General features: G+C 57.0%; 1 protein-coding gene across 1 annotated transcript in view; it reads right to left on the bottom strand.

Moving 5' to 3' along the window:
• Positions 1–1088: 1088 nt before the first annotated feature.
• The window catches only part of TMEM132C (transmembrane protein 132C), a 290751-nt gene continuing 271537 nt past the window's right edge, over positions 1089–20302 (bottom strand). Inside the window, exons 6-9 of the mRNA XM_082699860.1 lie at positions 11696–11901; positions 9996–10269; positions 8656–8847; positions 1089–3764 (exon numbers count right to left, since the gene is read on the bottom strand). Of these exons, the coding sequence (XP_082555986.1) occupies positions 2607–3764; positions 8656–8847; positions 9996–10269; positions 11696–11901 (1830 nt within the window). The 3' untranslated portion in view covers positions 1089–2606. The remainder of the gene's footprint in view (positions 3765–8655; positions 8848–9995; positions 10270–11695; positions 11902–20302) is intronic.

Below are 20302 nucleotides of genomic sequence, written 5' to 3'. Positions count from 1 at the left end.
GTGGCCATGGGGGGTGGGGGTGGGGGTGGGCGGGACGTGGCTGGTTCTGATCCGTTTGTAATTTGGGGGCAGAGATTAAGCACCCAGCACTGGAGCCAGCCACAACCCTCTTTCCCGTTCTCTGGAGCCTCCGTCTTTTAAAGAGATGTATGAGCTGGCGAGGTCACTAGAGAGATTCAGGAGTGGACACAGAAGGTCTTGGAGACTGTGCCGTCTCTCCCTCCGGCACACGTCCAGCTGAGTTGAGGCGCACAGAGATGCCCTAGTGCCTTGATTAGGAAAATGTCACCACGCATGAAACCATCAGCCCCCACAAGAGCAGCTGTCCCTTGATGACGCTGTGGGGAAGACGGTCCCACGCGGGGAGTGGTCAGGAGTCTCCCGGGGGGAAGAGACAGCAGCGCATCTGGGCAAATCCCACGGAGATGGAGAGGAGGCCGCTGGCTGCCTGGAGCTGGGGGTTTCCAAGGACTGGGGAGTGATTCTCATGGGTATGGAGTTCCTTCTTGGAACCACGAGAATGTCCTACAATCAGTATTGTGCCCTTGAAATGGGTAAATGTTACAGCCTGGGAACTGTGTCTCGAGTAAAGCTGTTACTTAAAAAAAAGTAAAATAAAATAAAACAACCAACCACCTTACTTTCTACCCAAAAGTGCTCTAGCCCCAGCTAACATCAGCAGCAACAATCCCATGGGAATCTCAAATGACAAGCACAAAACAATCAGAATCAGAGAAGACCTTTTTCCTGGCTTGCCACCCTCCCCCTCTGGCAGGATCTCAGACCGGTGGCCTCCGTGTCATCCCGGAGCTTGGCAGAAAGGCACACTTTTGGCCCCACGTCAGCAATCTGTGTTTCATTGGCCCTCCTGGCAGTTCTGGGCACGTGCAGGTTTGGGAGCTGCGGGTGCCCAGGATGGTGGCCGAGAGATCCCAGGATTTGGGGCGGCTCCATCACGGAGCCGAGAGGGAGAGCGAGAGGTCGGCCGCTCGAGCCCAGCGGACAGGAGGTTTCTCCAGCAGGTTGTCCGTTTGGCGGGGGAAGAAGAAATGGGCATCAGGGGAGAAAAGAAACACCCCACGAGATACTTGTCAAGCCATGGAAAAGCATTTTAATGACAATCGGCATCACAGGTATAAATAAATATCTTCTCCTTTCCGTCTATAACATGTGCTAGAAATAGCTCTTTAAAAGGTCCAGCTAAGGTTACGAGGCTTTCAAGGACCCTTTCTTAGCTACTGATTTTAGTAATTAAAAAAATAAAAACAATGAGCGTCCCGGCAGTCGCCGAGAGCAGGAGGGGCCGGCCGCGACCCCAGCCCGGCCGCCCCCCGAGGGCCCGACTCCCATCACTGCGCTCCTCCCCGCTGCGCACAGTCGCCTTTGGATGAACACGTTTTGCAATGTGCTGCTGCACAATTAGGCTGTTAAAAACCACCGTGGATGGACAATCTAACATAGATTTTAATCTCTCCGGTTCGTGCTGGTAGGCTCCGCCCAACAAAGTCTGAGAAACAACTCGAAAACCCTCCAGCAGTTTTCATCTGGGGTCCTCGCTCCGAGGTCAGGAGGTCCCGTGAAAGCTCTACCGCGGGAGGCTGCGCGGATTATTCCGGGGTACGGCCTCTCCCCCACAGAGGGGACCCGACCTCCCCTCATGTGGGGTCTCCTCGTATCCCCAGCGATGGTGACACTGGGGGCTGGGCCGGCCGTGTCCCCTTGGAACAGCCCCGGGCAGCGTCCTGCCCACTGGCTGTGGCCCTGGGGCCCGGCAGGTGGGGGTGTTCGGGGGTGTGGGGTCGAGGCAGCGCCCCCTCCCCCTCTGGTGTTTAGACCCCCCGGGAACATCAAGGCTCGAGGGCTACAGAAAAGCATTGAAACTACTACTTCAAGGATGGATTCACTGGGACTGCTGCTAAGAATTCATCTAACATATAGGAATATAATGTACGTTTAATTTAGGAAAAATATACCATTTGACCCTCAGAAATGAACATTAAATACAGATCAAGTGGACTTGCAGGACACAGAAGGAAAACATGGTGGGGGGGGCGGAGACAATGTGGGAACACAGAAGAGTCGTGTGAAGACCGAAAACCCTCAGGTTCACCCCGAGAGGCGCGGGGGCTCTGACCCCTCCCCTCCGGTGTCCTCTCTCCCCGGGGCTGACGGGTCCAGGCTGTCCTCTCAAGGGGGCACGGGACCCTCACGGAAACTGTGCCTCCGCAGGCCCTCGCTGTGCATTTTGCTCCTTTATTAGAAATATAAAGAGATGATTGCTTCCGTCTTTTTATTTTGTGTTTTTGCATTTTTTAACAAATAATTTTTGGTAGCTTGTCTGTGTTCTGTTCTGACTCATAAAATCGCCTTCCCACGGTGGCCTCGGGCGCAGGCTGGCGTCTCGGTCCAGCCGCCTGCCCAGAGTTCCTCCGCCGACTCCCGGAGCTCTGCCGCCACCCGCCGCTGAAAACCCTCGCTGTCGGGGACCCAGGGCCTTTCCCGGCTCCGGGACCTCCGCGGTCTGTGTCCCCAGCGCGGCCCGCTCCGTGCCAGGCGTCGCCGGACCCACTCTGGGACCCAGCGAGGCGCCGGGCGGACGCGGGCACCTACGCCTGGTCCGTGAGCTTCTCCAGGTAGTCTCTGAGGTCCTCGCCGCCGCCCAGGATGGAGTTCACGGCGGGGCAGCTGTCGTCCTGCGGGACGGTGGAGAAGGTGGAGAAGGTGGAGAACTTCACCTTCTTCCTTTTGGAGGTGGGCGAGTGCAGGGGCTCGAGCCTCGGGTCCCTGGCCGGCCTGGCTGCCGCGTCCGGCCGGTGCACCTGCCCCTGCGCGTGCCGCGGGACGCCGCCGTTGAGAAGCAGACGGCCGCTCTCCTCACTGCCGCCCGGCGCGTGGTCCAGGACCGTGGTGCGCTCGGCCTGCGGCGGCGACCCCCCGCCCGCGTGCTCCAGCAGCTCCGCCTCGTTGCCCAGCCACACCCAGTCGTGCGCGTGCGTCACCGAGGCCTGGCCTTCCGGGGGCACCTGCTTGTGCCGGTACCTGAGGGCAAAGGTGGTGCAGTTGACGAGGAAGACGAGGACGGCCAGACAGAAGACGCCCAGCAGCGCGTACATGCCGATCTCCAGGTCGCTCAGGCCCCGCGGCGTCGGCACCAGGTCGCTGGCCCCCAGCCCGCCCCCCGCCCGGGGCAGGTCCACCTGGGCCGGGAAGTTGGTGAAGTCCAGGGGGATGGTCTGCGGCGGGCCCTCCCCCGACGGCCTGCCCGCGTCCGGCCGGCCGCTCTTCACCACCCTGTTGTCCAGCAGCGGCCTGGCCGTGGTGCCGCCTCTCCCGGGGGCCCCTTCCTCGCGCTCCCCGGGGGAGCTGCCGTGGAGGGGCCCCTCGGGCTCCTGGCCCTTCGGCCGGCGGTCGCTGGCGCGGTTCTTGATCTCAGCCTCGTCACTGTCCCCGCCGCCGCCTCCGGGGCTGGAGTCAGCGTCGTTCCGGCCAAACTTGACCCTGACGCTGCCCACGCCCACGGCCAGGACGCTCTTGCGTTTGGACTTTTGGCAGGCCTCCGCGATGGTCATGTCCACTCGGACCAGGGGCCCCTGGCCTTCCCCTTCGGCCATCACCACCGGCCACCTGGGAGAGCGGGCCTGGGGGATGGACACGACGGCCTCGTCCAGGGAGGTGGCGGTCAGCGTGAAGTCCCTGGTGTCGTAGATGTCCAGCGGCGTCACCGAGCCGTCACTGAGCTGGAGCCAAGTGCTGAGCACGGCTTCCTGCGGGGACAGAGGCCGTTAGGAGGACACTGCGTGGGGGCCCGAGAGGCTTCTCCAGAACCTGCCTGCCCTCCTGGAACACAGCCCAAGGAATCAGGGGCCGGACTCCGGTCCAGACCTGGCGGCTGATGAGTCCAGAGAGAAGACATGCAGGTCTTACATCAAGATCAGAGAATTGCTACAATTTTATAAGAACAAATGGAGACGTGCTGTGAATGGCCTGCATCATCCTCACCGGGGACACCCAAGGGATGCCTGGCCGAGACCCTTCCCAGGCTCGGTTCGCCCAGATGCTCCCGCCTCCTTGTGTCAGGGCTCAGCCCGTTACCACGCCTGGATCGTCCGCGATAACCTCCCTAACTCGGGACGTCACTCCCATCTGCGAAACCCCAACCCCGTCCCCTGAGCAAGGTTACCCACGCCCAGGGTCTGGGAGCTGGGACGCGGCCGCTCGGGGCAAGGCTAGCCGTGCCTCCTGGGAACCCACCACGGTCCTCAGTGTCGTCGGTGCACGAGCTCCCTTGGCTCTCACAGCCACCCCCGAGGCAGATGCCGTGACCATCGCCACTTCCCATTCTGCAGGCGAGGAGACCGGATCGCGGGGAGGAGGGGGAGCCCGCCCGAGCTCCCCCAGGCAGGGGGCAGAGCTGGGGTTTGAGCCCAGCGCTCTGGCCTTGAGTCCGGAGGACGGCGGCTGCCCTGTCTCCTGCCAGTGGGGGCTCTGAGGTCACTGCGCGGGCCCGGGGCTGAAGGAGGTGATGTCGGTGGGTCTGGAATCCTCCCCTGTTGTCTAAAACCAGGATTTAGTGACGTGTGTTAGAAGCCCGTGCCAGACACCCCGGGGCCTCGGAGAGGGCTGCCAGGGCCAGCGGGGGAGAAGGGGCACCCGCGGGTGTGGGCCTTGGCGGGCCGGCAGCCAAGTCTGCGCGGGTCTGAGTGTGCTCGCTTGGGCGTGTGATGCGTGGTCGGGGAGCCCTGGCCGGGGAGGAGAGAGGGTGATGGGAGGTCTGGAGGGACGGGGCGGGGCTGGCGCCAGGACAGGGGCCCGGGCTGACCTCCGTGGGACAGTCCGCTGCGGGCGACGGGGGGAGACACGAGGAGCAGAGTGGGGAAGGGAACGGGCGAGGTTTGCCAGGCTGGGAAGAGCAAATGCAGCCCCAGGGGTCTCTTCTGGGAAAGGATGCAGGGTCTCCTCTGGCCCTGGCTTCTGGGCATGACAATGAGGGGCAGCGGGTTCCACACGAGCTTTGAAATCGATACACAGACCCACTGCTTCTCCTGGTCCAGTTTTTAAAAAACGATCTTTCTGGGCCTATTTCCCTGCCTGAAAGTGGGAATGTGAACATTTTGACCACAGGGTCTGAGATGGACATCGCTGGGGCGTGGCCACTGTCCCTCCTTCCTGGAAGGGACTAGAACCCCAGCTTGGGAGAACCCGGTCTTCCCCACTCAGGGCATGTGCTTGCGATGCAGTGGGGCTGGACCGGCCCCTCCAGGCCCGGAGCTGGGCGTGCGACCGAGGTCTGGCCCGTCGCCACATTTCACCACCCCGTCTGCAGGGACTGCCCTGGGCAGGGGCTCAGGATGGAAACCAGCCAATGGGACGGGGTCCCTGGGCTTTGGCTGGAACCACAGAGGAGAAGCTTGCATTCCCTGGGCTGCCGAGTTGGGGTGCAAACCTGCGGTGCTTGTGGCCCGAGACTTAGGGGGGATCTGCCGGAACCGAGGGTCAGCACAGGGAAAGGAAGAGTTACGAGATGGAGAGAGAGACGGAGGGAGGAAGACTGTCTTAAGGACACGTTCCAACAACAGACTGGCTGAGGATCAACTATTTAAAAAACTAGGTAAAAATACACAAAAAAAGCAACGCAGATTCGTAAGACTCAGAAACACATGTACCAGAGGGGGGCCTGCAGACCAGTGCTACTGAGGGGGCCTGGTGGCGCGTGTCAGAGCAGCTCAGAAGGCTCAACAGCCAGTGGCGGGGAGCGGGGGGCTGCTGACGGTCACCCAGGGACTGTCAGATGGGGATGCCTAAGGCCAGGACTGCGGAGAGGGGACCATGAGGGAGTCCTACCCCCGGCCAGAAGCAGCAACGAAGCTCATCTGTGCTCTGAGCATGGCTGGGGAATTGTGTCCCCTGGAAATCCCAACCCACTGCTTCCCCACATCTGGGTGTGGGGTCTGGGGTTAGGTGACCTGTGTGGGGCACGGGCTCCAGCAAAGAGGGGCCCGTGCACAGGCAGGCCTGCAAAGAATTCCCACCGGGAGAAAAGCAAAGCAGCCACCAGCTCAAGAGGCACTCGGATTAGGAAAGAAAGAAAGAAAGTTACACTCCCTGAGAGGGAGGGCTTTGCCATGAGAGGAGACCATTGACCATTCATGTCGATCAGCACATCGAGGATTTTGGACACTAGAACAACTGAAAAAGATGACAAAGTAAGATAAACCAGCCACAAGAACAAAATGGCCCGTGAAATAAAACCGTTCACGGGACACGGACAGAGAGGAGGGCGGAGCAGAGAAAGAACAGGATGGTGTGCGGAAAGAACCGCCTAGACCTTCTAGAAACAAAGAAGGGCTCCACTGGGAATTCATTACCCGATGGCTGGCTTGCAAAGTGGAGTGGAGTAGACACGTCTCGGGAGCGAATCAGTGCCCGGGAAGACAGAGCCAGGGAACTGACCCCAAACACAACCCCAGGATGAAATATACAAAAGACAACTTGGAAGAAATGAGGAACAGGATGAGAACGGCCAAGAGTTTCGGTGACAAGTTCCAGAAGGGAACCAATGGGGGAAGTCAGGAGTCCATGACATAGTGGCTGGGCATTTTCCAAACTTGAGAACGATTGTGGGTAAGAAACACGAAGCTTTTGGGGGGCACTGAGCAGCTGGATCCAGCTTGACCCGAAGGTACCAATCCCCGGGCATGAAGTGATCAACGCTGATGTCTTGGGCCAGCCTCAGTGGGGTCTCTGTCACTGGTACCTGCAAGCCCAAACCCATGCCGATGCCGGTGTCCTGAGAGGGGCAAGTGAGACCACACCTGGAATCTGCGGAGGCTGCTGTGCTCAATGTCGGCCCCTGCCCGCTCCCCCATGGCCACTGCCTGCTCAGCTTTCAAGGGTCAGCTCCGAAAGATGGTTTTGCCTGAGGACATTCTCTGGCCTCTGGAATCCAAAAGCGGTCATGCCTGTAGCCAGAAGTGCCAAGGAATTAACACCCTGCAAAGGTAGCCCTCGGCCAGCTCCCTTGCCCCTGGTCAACACTGGCTGGCGGTTTCCCCAGCAGCTGCAGGCTCCAGGAGCCACAGCGGTGGCCGAGCGGGAGACACACTCTACTGACTGTCCTCCATCCCCAGGAGCAGTTTCTGAATCCCTCCGGGGGCTCCCTTCACCACTCGAATTGAGTATTTGAGTATACGTCTTCATGCCAGGCTCAGCTTCTGGGGGAATCAAAGGTGAGACAGGCCGTACGGCTCAGTAATTTTGCTTCCCACCCTGGTCCCCTCTGTCCATGTCGATCGGCAAGACCCCCTTCTAATGCCCAGGCCGGATGCATGAGTGCCGGGGGATTCCTCACTCCACTTCTCAGGCCTGGCTTTCCTGCAGCGGATGAGGCACAGGGGAGGCATAGGCTGCTGCCCTCATGTTTACGGGTGTAAAAATCTTTCAGCTTTTGTATCTCAGAGTTGAAATGCCAAGAACAAGGTGCCAGCCTTTCGCACACCGAGGGCTGACCTAAAACACGGTGCACACGGTCCTCGGGTTCATCTTGGTGGACTTTCCATCCCGAATTAATTTTTCTTCACAAACTCTAGATGGAGAAAGAACTTCACACAGAGCAAACCCCCGGAAGGCCGACGATCCGAGTTAAGCCCCCCGAACCCCGCAGGCTTGCGAGCTCCGTCTCCATCAACCCTGCCGTCTGGCTAAGAGCAAGTCCCTCCGTTAGCTCGTTACAGTGAAGCCGGGACATGGGAAAGCCAACGCATTTCCCCAAAGATGAGAAGTTCTGAATGACTTAAAATAGCACTTGCCCAGAAATGATTTAGAGCTCCATCCTTCTGAGAATCACGTCTGCAAGTCGAATGAACTACATCCATAAATCCCCCCTCCCCGAGGCCGTGCTGGGACCTCCAGTTACCATGGCTGAGGAAGACGGATGGGAGACATTGCCTGGGGACTGGGGCCTGCCCCCCGCCATCGAGGCTGCCGTGCCAATCCAACCCTAAGGAATTACCCCTGCTTTGTCTCCCACTCTTCTCCGCTCCCCTGACTTTGCTCTTTAGGGAGCAGAAAACACCACGCCCCCAGGAGAGAGAAGAGATAGGCCAGCCATGGGGGCCGACGTGGATGGGAACGTGTTCCAGGTCCCTCCTGCTGACGTTCTGGAGCAAAGTCAGCGAGCAGCTGCATGATTTCTAGAATGACCCTGCCGTCATCTTTGGAGCCCGGGGCCACAGGCAGACTCCTACATGATGCTCTGTTACGCAGCACAGTTGACCAAAAGATAGGGACCTCTGTCTGGATGGTCTGGGTGAGCCCAGGGTAGTCCCATGAGCCTTTAAAAGCAGATTTCTCTGCTGGCAGCAGAGCGGAGGTCAGAGATGAGAAGCATGAAGGGCCTCCGTGCACACGGCCGGCTTTGAAGATAATGTGCGTGTGGGAAGAGAGAGGGAACATGGGTGGCCTTAGGGAGCTCAGCGAGGGCCCCAGGGACAGCCGGCCAAGAAAGAGACACCTGTCACAGGACTTCGGCAGCCCCCATCGCTGTGTTCTGGAACATGGTTCGGCTCCTCTGACCCACTCCCCTCCTCCCGCCCTCCTTGCCGAGTCCAGCCCAGTAACCTCCCTGCTCCTCTGCACCTCCGGCCTCGAGGACCCTACCTGTTTGGGGGTCCGCAACAGCTCCTCAGCTGTGGCCACAGCGGTGATGGCCTTGCTGTTCTCTGTGCTGGGGTGGAGGGTGACCGACAGCCCGGCCACGAGCTGGATGGCCAAATCCGTCACTGACACCTTGTCATCGAGCACGGTTACCGTCTTCTCTGCCAGGATGGAGTCGGACAGTGGGGACAACACCTGTGGGATGGACAGGACAGAATATTCCCAGATGTGGGAATCTCCCCCAGCAATACTTCCGCCTTGCCCCGGGCCTGGGTCCAGGATACAGGGCGAAGGGGTCACACACCTTCTTCACTATAGATGTACCAGCCCATGCCATGCCTCTTTGCAAGAATCAGATAAAGCCACCCTTCCCCAAGACACTTTATCTCTGTCTGTTGGAAAATTGCAATAAATATTAAAATTCATTCTGCTTTAAAAGAAAATGTCCCCTCCCATTGAGATGGCGTGCTCTTGTACACCGCACAACCTGGTTAACTGCACATGGCCATCCTGCTGACTGGGCTCTTGAGGAGTCACACACAAATTGACTTTGTGCAACCTGAATCACATTCTAAATGAACTGTGGAACTAACTGGTGAGAGCTGAATTATAAATAGTCTACTCCCCCCTCCCCAGACCCTTCGCACAACGTATCCTCTGCTGAAACCTTCCTTTTGGCTGCCTCTCATAAACCAAATGTCACCCTGGAGATCTCCAGGTGAAATGATGGAAATATCCCTTCGTTCCCACACATGGCTGTGGTCTCAGGATCTAGAATGATATCCCCAGAAGGTGCAGTCAGGGGGGCACAACTTGAGGGTTTTCAGGAAAAACCATCTGACATGATCTGCCGTCTGATCCGAAATGCATTGGACAGAAGGTTAGTAGACTCTGAAGAGAGTTTGTTGGATGAGTCCATGACAGAGAGACTAGAAGCTTTAGGGGAAGAAGGGACGCAGCTTCCCAGGGCCCCGAGCAGGAGCAGCACTGAGGGAAGAGGGAGGTGGCTTCTGGGACATGTAGGAGGTAGAAATGCGGGGCGCGGGATGAAGTGAGGGGAGTCGGAGGCAGGACGGGGAGTGCCGGAAGGTGTCGGAGTGGAGGACGCAGGAGGTGGGAGAGGGGACAGGCGGGGTGCTAAGGCTGTATGGCCACCTCCTTCTCCATTTGGTTTGCAAGAAGGTTGGGACTCCCAGAGCTGACCCAGGCTCACCTTCTGGTGTCCCGAGGGCGCCACCCTAGGGGCCAGGAGTTGGGCACAGGGACCTGCCCTTCCTGCGCGCCTCCCCCAGTGCCTGGCACGGCGTTTGCCGCTGAGCACGCAGAAGTCCCGGGCTCCTTACCTGGATGGTGGTCATCCCGACCTCCTGCCCGACCAGGACCCTGCTGTCCTGGAGGGTGGCCACGTGGGGTTCCTCCAGCTTCATGAAGTCTGCCACCAGGTGGGTGACGTCGACCTGCCAGTCGGGGCCCAGCATGTAGCTCAGCTGGCCCCACGGGCCGGCGCCCTCGGCCACGAACTGGGTGAGGACGCCCACGGTGGCGCGCTGGTACTGCAGGGCACAGCCGCGGCCCCGCCGCTCCTCCTCGTCTTCATCCTCGCTGTCCCGCGTGGGCCTGCGGGGAGCCAGAAGAAGCTCTCAGGCCCCGGGAATGGAATCGGAGACGCGCCGGAATCCCAAGCCAGACAGGCAGGTGCCTGCCTCCGCCCCCAGGGGACAGCACCCCGGGCCGGAGCCTCAGGACCCCACCGGAGCACCAGGTCCATCACAGGCAGCGCAGAGCGTCGGACATCTCTTTCTTGGACATAGTCATTGACGAAAGACTTAAGAGCCAGCATTGACGAAGTCTACGCTGTCCAGTGAAGAAGTGGCAAACAGCCACGTGTGCCTGTTTCCAACTTAATTTAAGTGAGTAAGAACGAAATCGGGAAAGTTGAAATGTTCTCATCCCAGAAGCTCTATGGCAAGCGCTCCACAACCACACTGCTCGCGGCAGCGGACAATGCGGTTCTAGAACATTCCACCACCATGGCAAGGTCTGGTGAGCAGAGCTGTGCCATGCTCTTGAGATGAACCCGTCTAGGCTCCCCAGCTATGGGCTCTTCCTCTCATAACCCTGTGAGGCAGAACTAGCTGTTGTTATGTTTTGGGGGTGTGTGGGGGTTAGGGACCTTGGGCAAGCTCGCAGAGCTAGGAAGTCTCGGGTCTGCCGTCCCCAGGGACACAGCACACTCGTTCTCTTCCTCATGACCACCTCTCAGTCTGAAGGACTGCCTGGATTCCCAGCTGTCCCTCCACAGTTGGGTCAGATTCTTTCAAGCTCTCCTTGGGGAGAGGGAGGCAGCTTCTTCCCGAACGCATGTTGGCTTGCCCCTTAAAATGAAGACCTCGTGTCTGGGAGACTCCAGGAAACAGCTCCAAGAGGTCAGGATGGAAGAGCCCAGGCAAGAGACAAGGGATGTGACAACAACTCATTTGCTGACCGGGGGCGGGGGGCGGGGCATAGGACTGAGGAGACCAGACCCCAGCTCCTACATGTGGCAATCCAGAGTCACACGGAATAAATTAGAGCCTTGTTTTGTTTGTTTTGGTTTAAGAACAAGTAGTAAGACCATGGTCCAGTATAAATGCCATCACATTTTAGGCAGGAATCTCTATGCACAGAACTGATGAAGCTTACGAGTATTCGTAAAGCATCAAAAAAGAAATCACTGCTTCACTTTCAGGTAAGAACTCCAAACTCAAAGCTCCCTGGGGGCTGAGGGGCTAGAAAAATGTATCACTTCATCGCTTACTTCTGGGGAAGTCCTGGTCTATCAGACGCCCAAGTGCAGTGCGCAAATGGTCTGGGGTTGATGAGATCATACCCTGTTGAGACTCTTGGCTGGTTACTCTGTGCCTTGGTGAGGCTGGAGAGAATGTAGTCTCACAATCATACCAGCGTCTGCTATGTGCTGGGCCCTGTCCTGGCTCCGGCATGGGGTCAGTAAGCAAAACCATTGAGATCATGGCCCTGGTGCATCTCCCCATCCCAGGCTTACCTCTTACTGGCCACAATGGGGACCCTCCAGCCTTTGATCTGGCTCAGCTCTGTGTCAGAGACCTCAATCTGCAGGGGCAGCCGGGGCACCCACACGGTGACGTGTAGGGAGGCACTCAGGTGCTGGTAGGTGAAGTTCACCACCGCATCCACCTTGCCTTTCATCTCCTTGCCATTGACAAAGATGTAGTCACAGCGGTCAGACACCTGCAAAGACAGAAAGGCGGGTGGAGAAGTCCCCGGGCCCTGCCGACCACTCTTCTTCCATTTGTCTTTTTCTCCAGCAAAGCACACATGCTTTTAATTTAGGGTCCTCCCAAGGCAGAGCCTGAGACAAGGATTCTGTGCACCTGGTCTACTTGGGAGATGGCCCCAGGGAAGAGAGGCTGAGGAGCAGACTGAGAGAGACAGAAAAAAAAGATAAGTCAATAGAAAATAGATAAGTCAATAGAAAACTACATCTTTATTTTCTTTTACTTTTATTTTTGTCTTTTTTGCTATGGATCAGTTTCTCTGGAACCTCCTGAAAGCCTACGAAATTGTCCCCCTGAAGGATCAGAGGCAGAAACATTATCTACCAGCCCCCATCTCTCAGCACCCCGTGTGTTAGTGCCCTGGCACTTCCAGGCTGACACCCTAGCTCAGGGCATCTGAGAAGACCCCGGGATAGAAAACTGTGGTAGCTTGAGCTGGAGTGTGGTCCAGTCACAAAGGGAGCTGCAGCCGAGTCTGCCGTCTCAGGGGGCTCCAGAGGTGTCTGTTCCCCGGGCTGATGTCTGCTCATGAAATGAGCCACACCCCAAGCAACCTCCCAGGACCTGAAGGGCTTGTGCTACCTTCTTCCTCTGCAGCATGACCACTGATATCCTCTGATCATGCACACTCCTGACAGTCTGAGACATCCCGGCCTCTGCCTCTGGGGCTCCCTTTGCCTAAGAACACCCTGTCTTCCCTACTGGCCTGGCCAGGCACCTCCCCAGCCCCCGGGATCCTTTATATATTTGTATTATAACTGCTTAGCCTGTGAATAGCCTCAATGCATTAGTGACTACCAAACTATGCCCCCTCCTCCTGCAGTCGTCCCTTTGCTTTTCCCATTCCTTCCGCATCATTGCCTCAGGAAAGGGCTGAGACAGAGCACAAAGCAGGATAAACACATAGAAAATAAAATAAAATCTGCAAGCATTAAGATTTTGTGTTCCAAAGTCTAGACCCTTAGGGAGATGAATCTGTACACAGCCCCGTGGACCTTCTCATGTGGGAATAAAAAAAAAAAACCAACAGCAACAGGAAGACACCTGTGTCCCCTAGGAGTGGGCTGGAAGAGGCACCACGGACAGGGGTGGGACCATATGCGAGGTCACTCTGGTAACAGATGCTCGTAGGGACTGTAAGCAGAACATCTGGAGACAGGACGCATCCCCCCCATCCCAGAGCCTTGGCAATGTTTACATCTTTTGAAAATTAGACTGGGATTATGTTCTGTAGCCCTAATGAATTGAAAACTGAGACTAGAAATCAACTAGTGTTTTCAAGAAATGACATGACTGTCTTGCATATTCAAGTTGATAAAATGTGATTTATACTGGCCCCCTGTGACCAGATCGACCACCAAACTATGAAATCCTTGAAGGAAAGAAGTACATCTTTTTAAATCCTTGATCTCTTGGTTCCACACAGCAGATGCCCATGAAACAGGAGCTTAGCAGAGAGGCCACTGAATGCACAGATGAATGAATGTATGTATGCACAGACGGATCTGTGGGTAGATGGACGGACGGATGGACGGAGGGATAGATGAATCGGTGAAGTATGTATGTTTGGGTGGGTAGATGGGTGTGTAGATGGGTTCATGGATGGATAGATGGGTCGTTGGGAGGGTGGGTGTGTATATGTATGTATGTAGGTATGTATGGATGGATGGATGTATCTATGATTGGATGGGTGGGCTGATGGTTGAGTGGACAGGTAGGTGGATGAACCAACAGGACCCTTTCTTCACGGAGATGCCTGCTTCAGGACAACCAAACAAGGATCTTGGGGTGAGGGGAGATGTGGATAGAAACTGAGATATGACAGAGCCAAGAGAAATGGAAATGCAAGACATTTACTTGAAGGCTTCCAGAAAGATCTCAAGCAGTGTTTCCTAACCTTTTGGGGGCCACTGACTCCTTCGAGAACACATGTCAAGTAAATTCTTGCTAAAGGTATGCATATACATACAGTTTTGCATAACATTCTGGAGTTAATAAAGTCACACGTGGAGTCCTCAAATAGCGCTTACCATACTAAGCTATAATTGCCAGCTTGCTCATCTGTCTCTTGTCAGGACTGTGTACTCTAGAAGGAGCAGTGTCTCCTTCCGAGGGTCTGCAGACCCTGTTAAATCACATCAGTGCTAAGCAGTGAGCTCGTGTGATCACCCTTTCTTTCCTCAGCATCTGGGAGCCATGGATGGCTACTCTGGGCCCAATTGTCATGTCCAACTCTTGCTTCTCTTTGGAAGGGCAGCTGCTGAGGGCTGGGCTGAGAATTTTCCCCATCTGCTGGGGACAGTGGCAGGGGCGGCTTGGAGGGGAACACATGGACGGATCTTCTCACTCATGGTCAAGAGTGGCTTAAAAATGTTTACCTACTGATTAAGGGCGGAAACCAATTTTAGTTGCTGTCCCAGACTTGCCATTAGCATGTAAACACTGTCCTGGATCTGGGCAGACATTAGCATAATAGCCGAGCAAGAGTTGTATCAGTAATCACTTCTTTAATCAATGTTGTAATTTACAGACCATTGACTTCGCTCATTTATTACCTTCCTGAGCTCCGGTGGGAGGGAACCTGACCGCTCCAGAATATGTAAATAATCAAGACGAACGCCAAGGGTATGACGTTGTGGCACGTGATAGAGCCATTGTCTCCGCTATTCCTGCGGGTGACATAAATGTCTGGGGGGGGGGGTCTCGGGATGCATTAATCATCTCCTAAGTGGCTAGACGTGAGAACCACAATATCACAAAACGAGTTGGCTTATCTGCAAAATAGGAACAGAAAAACCCCACAGGAATCTCTTCAGTCCCTTGGCTTCGTTTCTGGGACGCTTTCTCGTCTTTCGTGGTGGGCGGGCCGCCCCCTGGGAAGGCTGCCCGCTGGCCTCTGCCCACTCGGACATTTAAACTCTCCTGTCCAAATGCATGGTGGCCACTGACCCCACCGGCAAGTCTGCTCTTAGGGCCTGGAGGGGCCAGGGTGGGTCTGGTTGAGCGGCACGTGGTCAGTGGACATCTTCTGTTGTCACTCGGGCCTTGGCGACTTGTTTACGACATCGCCCGCCTCTTGCCCGGGGGGAACCGTTTGGGGAGCACTGTCCACACGGAGGGCAAAGCCACCTGCTGGCCCGCCATTGACATCCAGTATGACTTCTGCCTGAAACAGCAGCCAAGCGGGTTCCAGACTCAACATTCGAGAGGGCAGGTCACTACACAGACGGACCCACCCCCAGCGTCTGCGACTGAGCAGGTCTGGGGAGGGGGACTCACGACTGCATTTCTAACAAGGTCCCAGGTGACGCGGATGCTCTAGGTCTGGGGACCACATGGGGAGACTCGCTCCTTGAAATAATGCAATCGCCCCTCCTCCGTTTCCACGGAATCTTCCGTTTCCGGTCTTAGTGCATTCGGGCTGCTGGAACGGAGTGTGGCCGACTGGGCGCTTCCAGGATGGATGGCGGTTTCTCACGCGTCTGGAGGTTAGATGCCCCAGCGGAGGACGCCAGTGGACCCCTCGTCTGGTGAGGACCCATCCCACCTCACAGATGCCACCTCCTTGCTCTGTCCTCCCGCGGCGGAAGGGGTGAGTGAGAGCTCTCTGCGTACTCTGTTCTAAGGTCACTGATCCTACCCCACCCACGAGGGCCCCCACCCTCATGACCCGGTCACCTCCCCAGAGCCCCACTTGCTCACATCATCACATTGCAAGTTAGGGTCTCAACCCAGGAATCGGGGGAGGGCACAGAGACATCCGGTCCATAGCACGCTCCTTCCAGGACTACAGTCGTTCCGTTATAATGCTTCCGGCCGCCTCTGTGCCAGTGACTCCCAGAACCCGACCTCCAGAACCCAGAGACCCAATGGCTTATTCAGCATCTCCCCCTGGATCTCTAATTAGCATCTCAAACTTAAGATGTTTGGAAATCAAACTCCTAGCATAGTTGTTTTGGTTCTGTGGGTTGGTTTTTTGGTTTGTTTCTTTGCTTTTTGCCACTTGGGAGCCTGAGGCTGGAAATGGAAATTAAATTCAGACACAAAAAAAGTCAGATTGACATTTCTTGTACTCCTGAGTTTGTGGCCTCGCTCTGTTCACACAAAATATCGCTCGACCCTGTGCGGCGGCGATGCCCTCTTCCGGAAGATTGTCTGCAAGGTGGTTTCCTCGCTTCAGTCCTTTTCCGGAGCTGCCGGCCGCAATCATTTTCCCGTTCTGGAGAAGAGGAAGCTGGGGAGCTGGGGCTCGTGGACGGGGGGGGGGGGTTGGCCTGCTGTGGTGAGATGGGGGAGGCCAGCACCTGCAGACCGCGGCTGCAGACGGCGGATTTGCCGGACGGCTCTGACGGTGTTGTCTTCACAGGCAGCAGCCTGAGACTGGGGCCTTGGAAGTCACCCTTGTGCCGCGGGGAGGTCTTGGGTCACCTCTGCTCCTGCTGGCCAGTGAGCTGGGAAAGTAAGGAGCTGCGAGAGGTCACTGGCCAACGAGTCCGGGAGGGATCACATCTGCTTCCTCTCCATAGGCTGCCCTTGCTGTCCGTCCCTTAGTGCATCCCAAACGAGCCCACTTGGACAGGCTGATCAGTCCAAATCTGGGCCGGAAACAGATGCTACATGCGACCCGGAGGAGAGGGTGACAAAGGCACTCTGGACAAAGCTGTGGTCCCGGCTCCGGGAAACTAGCAGGAGACAGCACCGCTCGCCAGACAGACGGGGGAGAGGGTTCAAGAGCCTCCTCCATAATCCTCGTGCCCCAGAACCTCAGCCCGGGAGCTGGTGTGGAAATAGGGTCTTGGCAGGTGTCATCAGCTGGAACGAGGTCTTCCCAGCTCGGAGGGGGCCACAGAGGGCTGGTGTCTGCACACGAAGAGAGGAGGATGTGGAGGCAAGCCCCCGGGGGTGATGTGGGGACACGGGTGGAGACGGAGAGCTGCTGCCACGCACCAGGGAGCAGCGAGGACTGCGGCCGTGCGGAGCCGGCAGACCCAAGGCAGGGATCCTTCCCCAGCCCCCTGGAGGCTTCCGAGGGAGCAGGGCCCTGCGCACAGCCTGATTTCAGACGGCTGGCCTCCAGCCCTGGGGGAGAAGAGCATCGCTGTAAGCGTGACCTTGGCGGAGGGTGCGGCTGCTGTCAACCACAGGCTTGCGGGAGGGGCCCAGAGGGACGGACATGCTGACGTCTCTCCCCGTCCCCGCGTCGGCCGCAGCCTCCCACGGCCTCAGCACGCAGGGAAACCAGGGGCGGCTGCACCTGGCAAAGTGACCACAAAGGTCAGCCTCCTGGAACAGGAGGAGGTGGTGCGGGGATCCGGAAGGGCGAACAGGCATCTCCAGCACAGAGACCGCTTCTCCACATTTTCCCATCTTCTTAATCGGGGGCTTTGTGTGAATCACAGAACTCTTTTCAACTCTGACGAAATCCTTCGAGGAGTACAAGCTCTTCCTTGACGCTCGCCTGGGATCTCTCCCGAACATCCTCCATGCACCGCCCCCTCGTGCCCTGTGTCCTCGCTTGGTCCTCCTGCCGCAGGACCTTTGCACGTGCTGTTCCTGCTCCCTGAAGTCTCCTCCCCCACTTGCCTGTGTGATTTGTTCCTTATCTCCTTTAGGTCTTCCACAGAGTGGCTCCCAACCAGGTGCCATTGTGTCCCCTGGGAGACATTTGACAATCCTTGGAGATCTTCTGGGTTGTCACCACTAGGGCAGGGGTTGTCATGGCTGAAAGACAGGTGACTGACTGGTACCAAACGGTTGAGGCCAGCACTGCTGCTCCACATCCTGCACTGTACAGGACAGTTCCCAGCAAAGGTCAGCAGATCCCAAATGTCAGTGTGGCTGAGGCTGGGAAGCGCTGCCTTACCTTCACGTGCACTCCCCAGAGGCCCTGTCTCTGACATCTGCATGCGGACGGCAACTCCAGACCCTCCCTAGCTTTATTCTTCTCATTTGTCCTGCATCACTGTTTCATACGTTACGCATTTCAGCCATTTATAGTGGTTATTATTTGTGCTCTATTTCTAGAACATAAACTCTAGGATGACAAAGCTTTTGATTCCTCTGTTCAATGTTCATGTTTATTCAGTGCCTAAAGTAGTACCTGGTGCTCAGGTATGGGGCTTACCACTCCCCTCCTACTGGAGGGGACACTCGGGGCTACCTACTCCCCCCACTGTGCACAGGTGCACACACACGCAAGAGCATGCATAGACAGGTGCACACACACACAGGTGCACGTACAGGTGTACACACACACAGGTGCAGACAGGTGCACAAACATGTATGCACATGGGACACATAGGTGCATGCATTATAGGTACACACAGGCACATACATACGTGTATGCACATAGGTGTACACACACACAGGTGCACAGCACAGGTGCACACACAGATGCACACAGGCACAGGTGCACACATAGGTGCCTGCACGCACAGGTGCCCACAAGTGATTGCACACTCTGTAACAGCAACAGCAAACATTTGCTGACTGTTTATACTAAGCCAGGAGCCACTCTGACAGGTTCCTGTGGATGATGTCACCGAACTCTCGCCATGAACACATGAGAGAGAACTGCCTTATCTTTCGAATCCTACCCATATTTCAAGTGAGGAATCGAAGGCACAGAGAGGTGATGAAACTCGCCCAACATCACACAGCAGGGAGTCAGTGAGCCACACAGGGAGTCGAACCCACACCTCGGCTCCCCATCTGATGCCCACCAGCTCTGTGATGATGAACCTGTTGTTTGGATCCTTCCCTCTTTCCTGCGGGCGGACTCTATTTCCTTTCCTGCTGATGTGGACCTGGCCCTGTGACGAGTTGGGCCAGGAGAGTGTGAACGGAAGGACAGCGGGCCGGTCCCAGCCAGGCTTTTGGGCGCCACGGGTGCTGAGGCAGGCCTTGTGCGCTCTGCCACGAGAGGATTTCCCTGATGTCGCTGCTGTCTCTCTGTCGCCCTGGGACGAGACCCGTGGAGCCCGTCCTAGCCCTGCTGCACTGAGGGGTCCACTCGGCCGAGCCCGCAGACCGCTGGACGCCTTCTGTCTCTCCTCCTCGGGAAGCAGAGAGGCTGCTGGAGGGTTGGGAGGAAGAGAAGACGGGGCGCCCTGCTCCCAGGTTTAGGAAGGACACAGTGGATTCGGGGAAAACCCCATGGAGCACTTCTCATTCTAGAACAGTGGCGTTCGTCTGGACCCAGCTTTGGGATTGGACCCGCTTCCTTTCTCAGCGGCCCGTTCCCCATGGCCCTTCTGGTCCGTGGTCTTCTCTCCCGGTGCTCACGGGGAAGCGTCACTGTTCTCCTGGAGGCCGGGCTCCCTGGTCCCTGAAGACGTCACATTAGCTGTCCCAACTTCTCAAGGAGACAAGGACAGGGGACCGGCAGGGCCTGGGGCCGGCCAGCATTTCCAAGACGAGGTCTGGGGGCCTCCCTCTTTTCCCGTCCTGACCCTCACTGTGGAGGCCTAACGGGATTCCCACGGCCGCGGAAATCGGATCACGATGACCTGCACGTGATCCCGCTGACCTTGAGGAATGTGGCGGAGACTGGGACACACCATACAGTCTCGGCTCGGGAATCCTGTCCTCTCGGAGGTAGTAGCTACGCTGGGCCAGGCCTGGCTGGGGGAGGAGGGAGCATTTACACGGTGTCTGCTGTATACCAGACTCCATGCTGAGCGCGCACACACACTTTCCAGGCGAGGGCACTGGAGCACAGGGAGGTTGAACGACCCGTCCAACGTGCCACAGCCAGGAGTCCTCGGCCTTGGATGTGACAACCGTGGTTTCGCCCCAGAAAGGCTCTCTCTCTCTGGCCCTTCCCAGTGCAATTGGTGAAAAGTCACCTCTGGTCTTTCACTCTGGAATTAAAAAGGACAATGGATTTAAAGACATCGCTTGTGGCCTGTGGTAACACGGTCTTCCTTCCCTGACGTCTCTGCGTCAAGGCGCTCGCGGACCAGAGTCTTAGTAAACCCAATTTCTTTCCTTCTCTTTTCAGAAGTCGGTCTCACGCCGTCATGTACAGTGACTCACATGACTTTGAGAGCCGAGTCCCAGCTCCGTTCCCTGAGCGCGTGGCCCACCAGGGACGTTTAGGAGCAATGTAGTTTCTGAGGGAAAAGAAAGGTTCTGTGGCATTCTCTGAGACTTAACGGAGATATTTTCGACGTGTCTCAGTTTTAAGTGTTTAAGACGTCCGCCTCGGGGCTTTTGCACGTCCGCAGCGTGAGAAGATCGCCGCAGTCCAGCCGCGCAGTGCACGGGCCGCTGACACGGTGACTCGTCCCATCGCAGGTGTGCACGTGTGTGTGCACAGAAGGTGGAATTCAGGGTCTAGCCCGGAGCAAACG

The sequence above is a fragment of the Mustela nivalis genome (assembly GCF_964662115.1).
Source record: "Mustela nivalis genome assembly, chromosome: 14".
In the NCBI taxonomy this organism is placed as follows: domain Eukaryota; kingdom Metazoa; phylum Chordata; class Mammalia; order Carnivora; family Mustelidae; genus Mustela; species Mustela nivalis.
The sequence above is the reverse complement of the archived record's forward strand: the minus strand, read 5'-3'. Positions and strand labels throughout refer to the sequence as shown.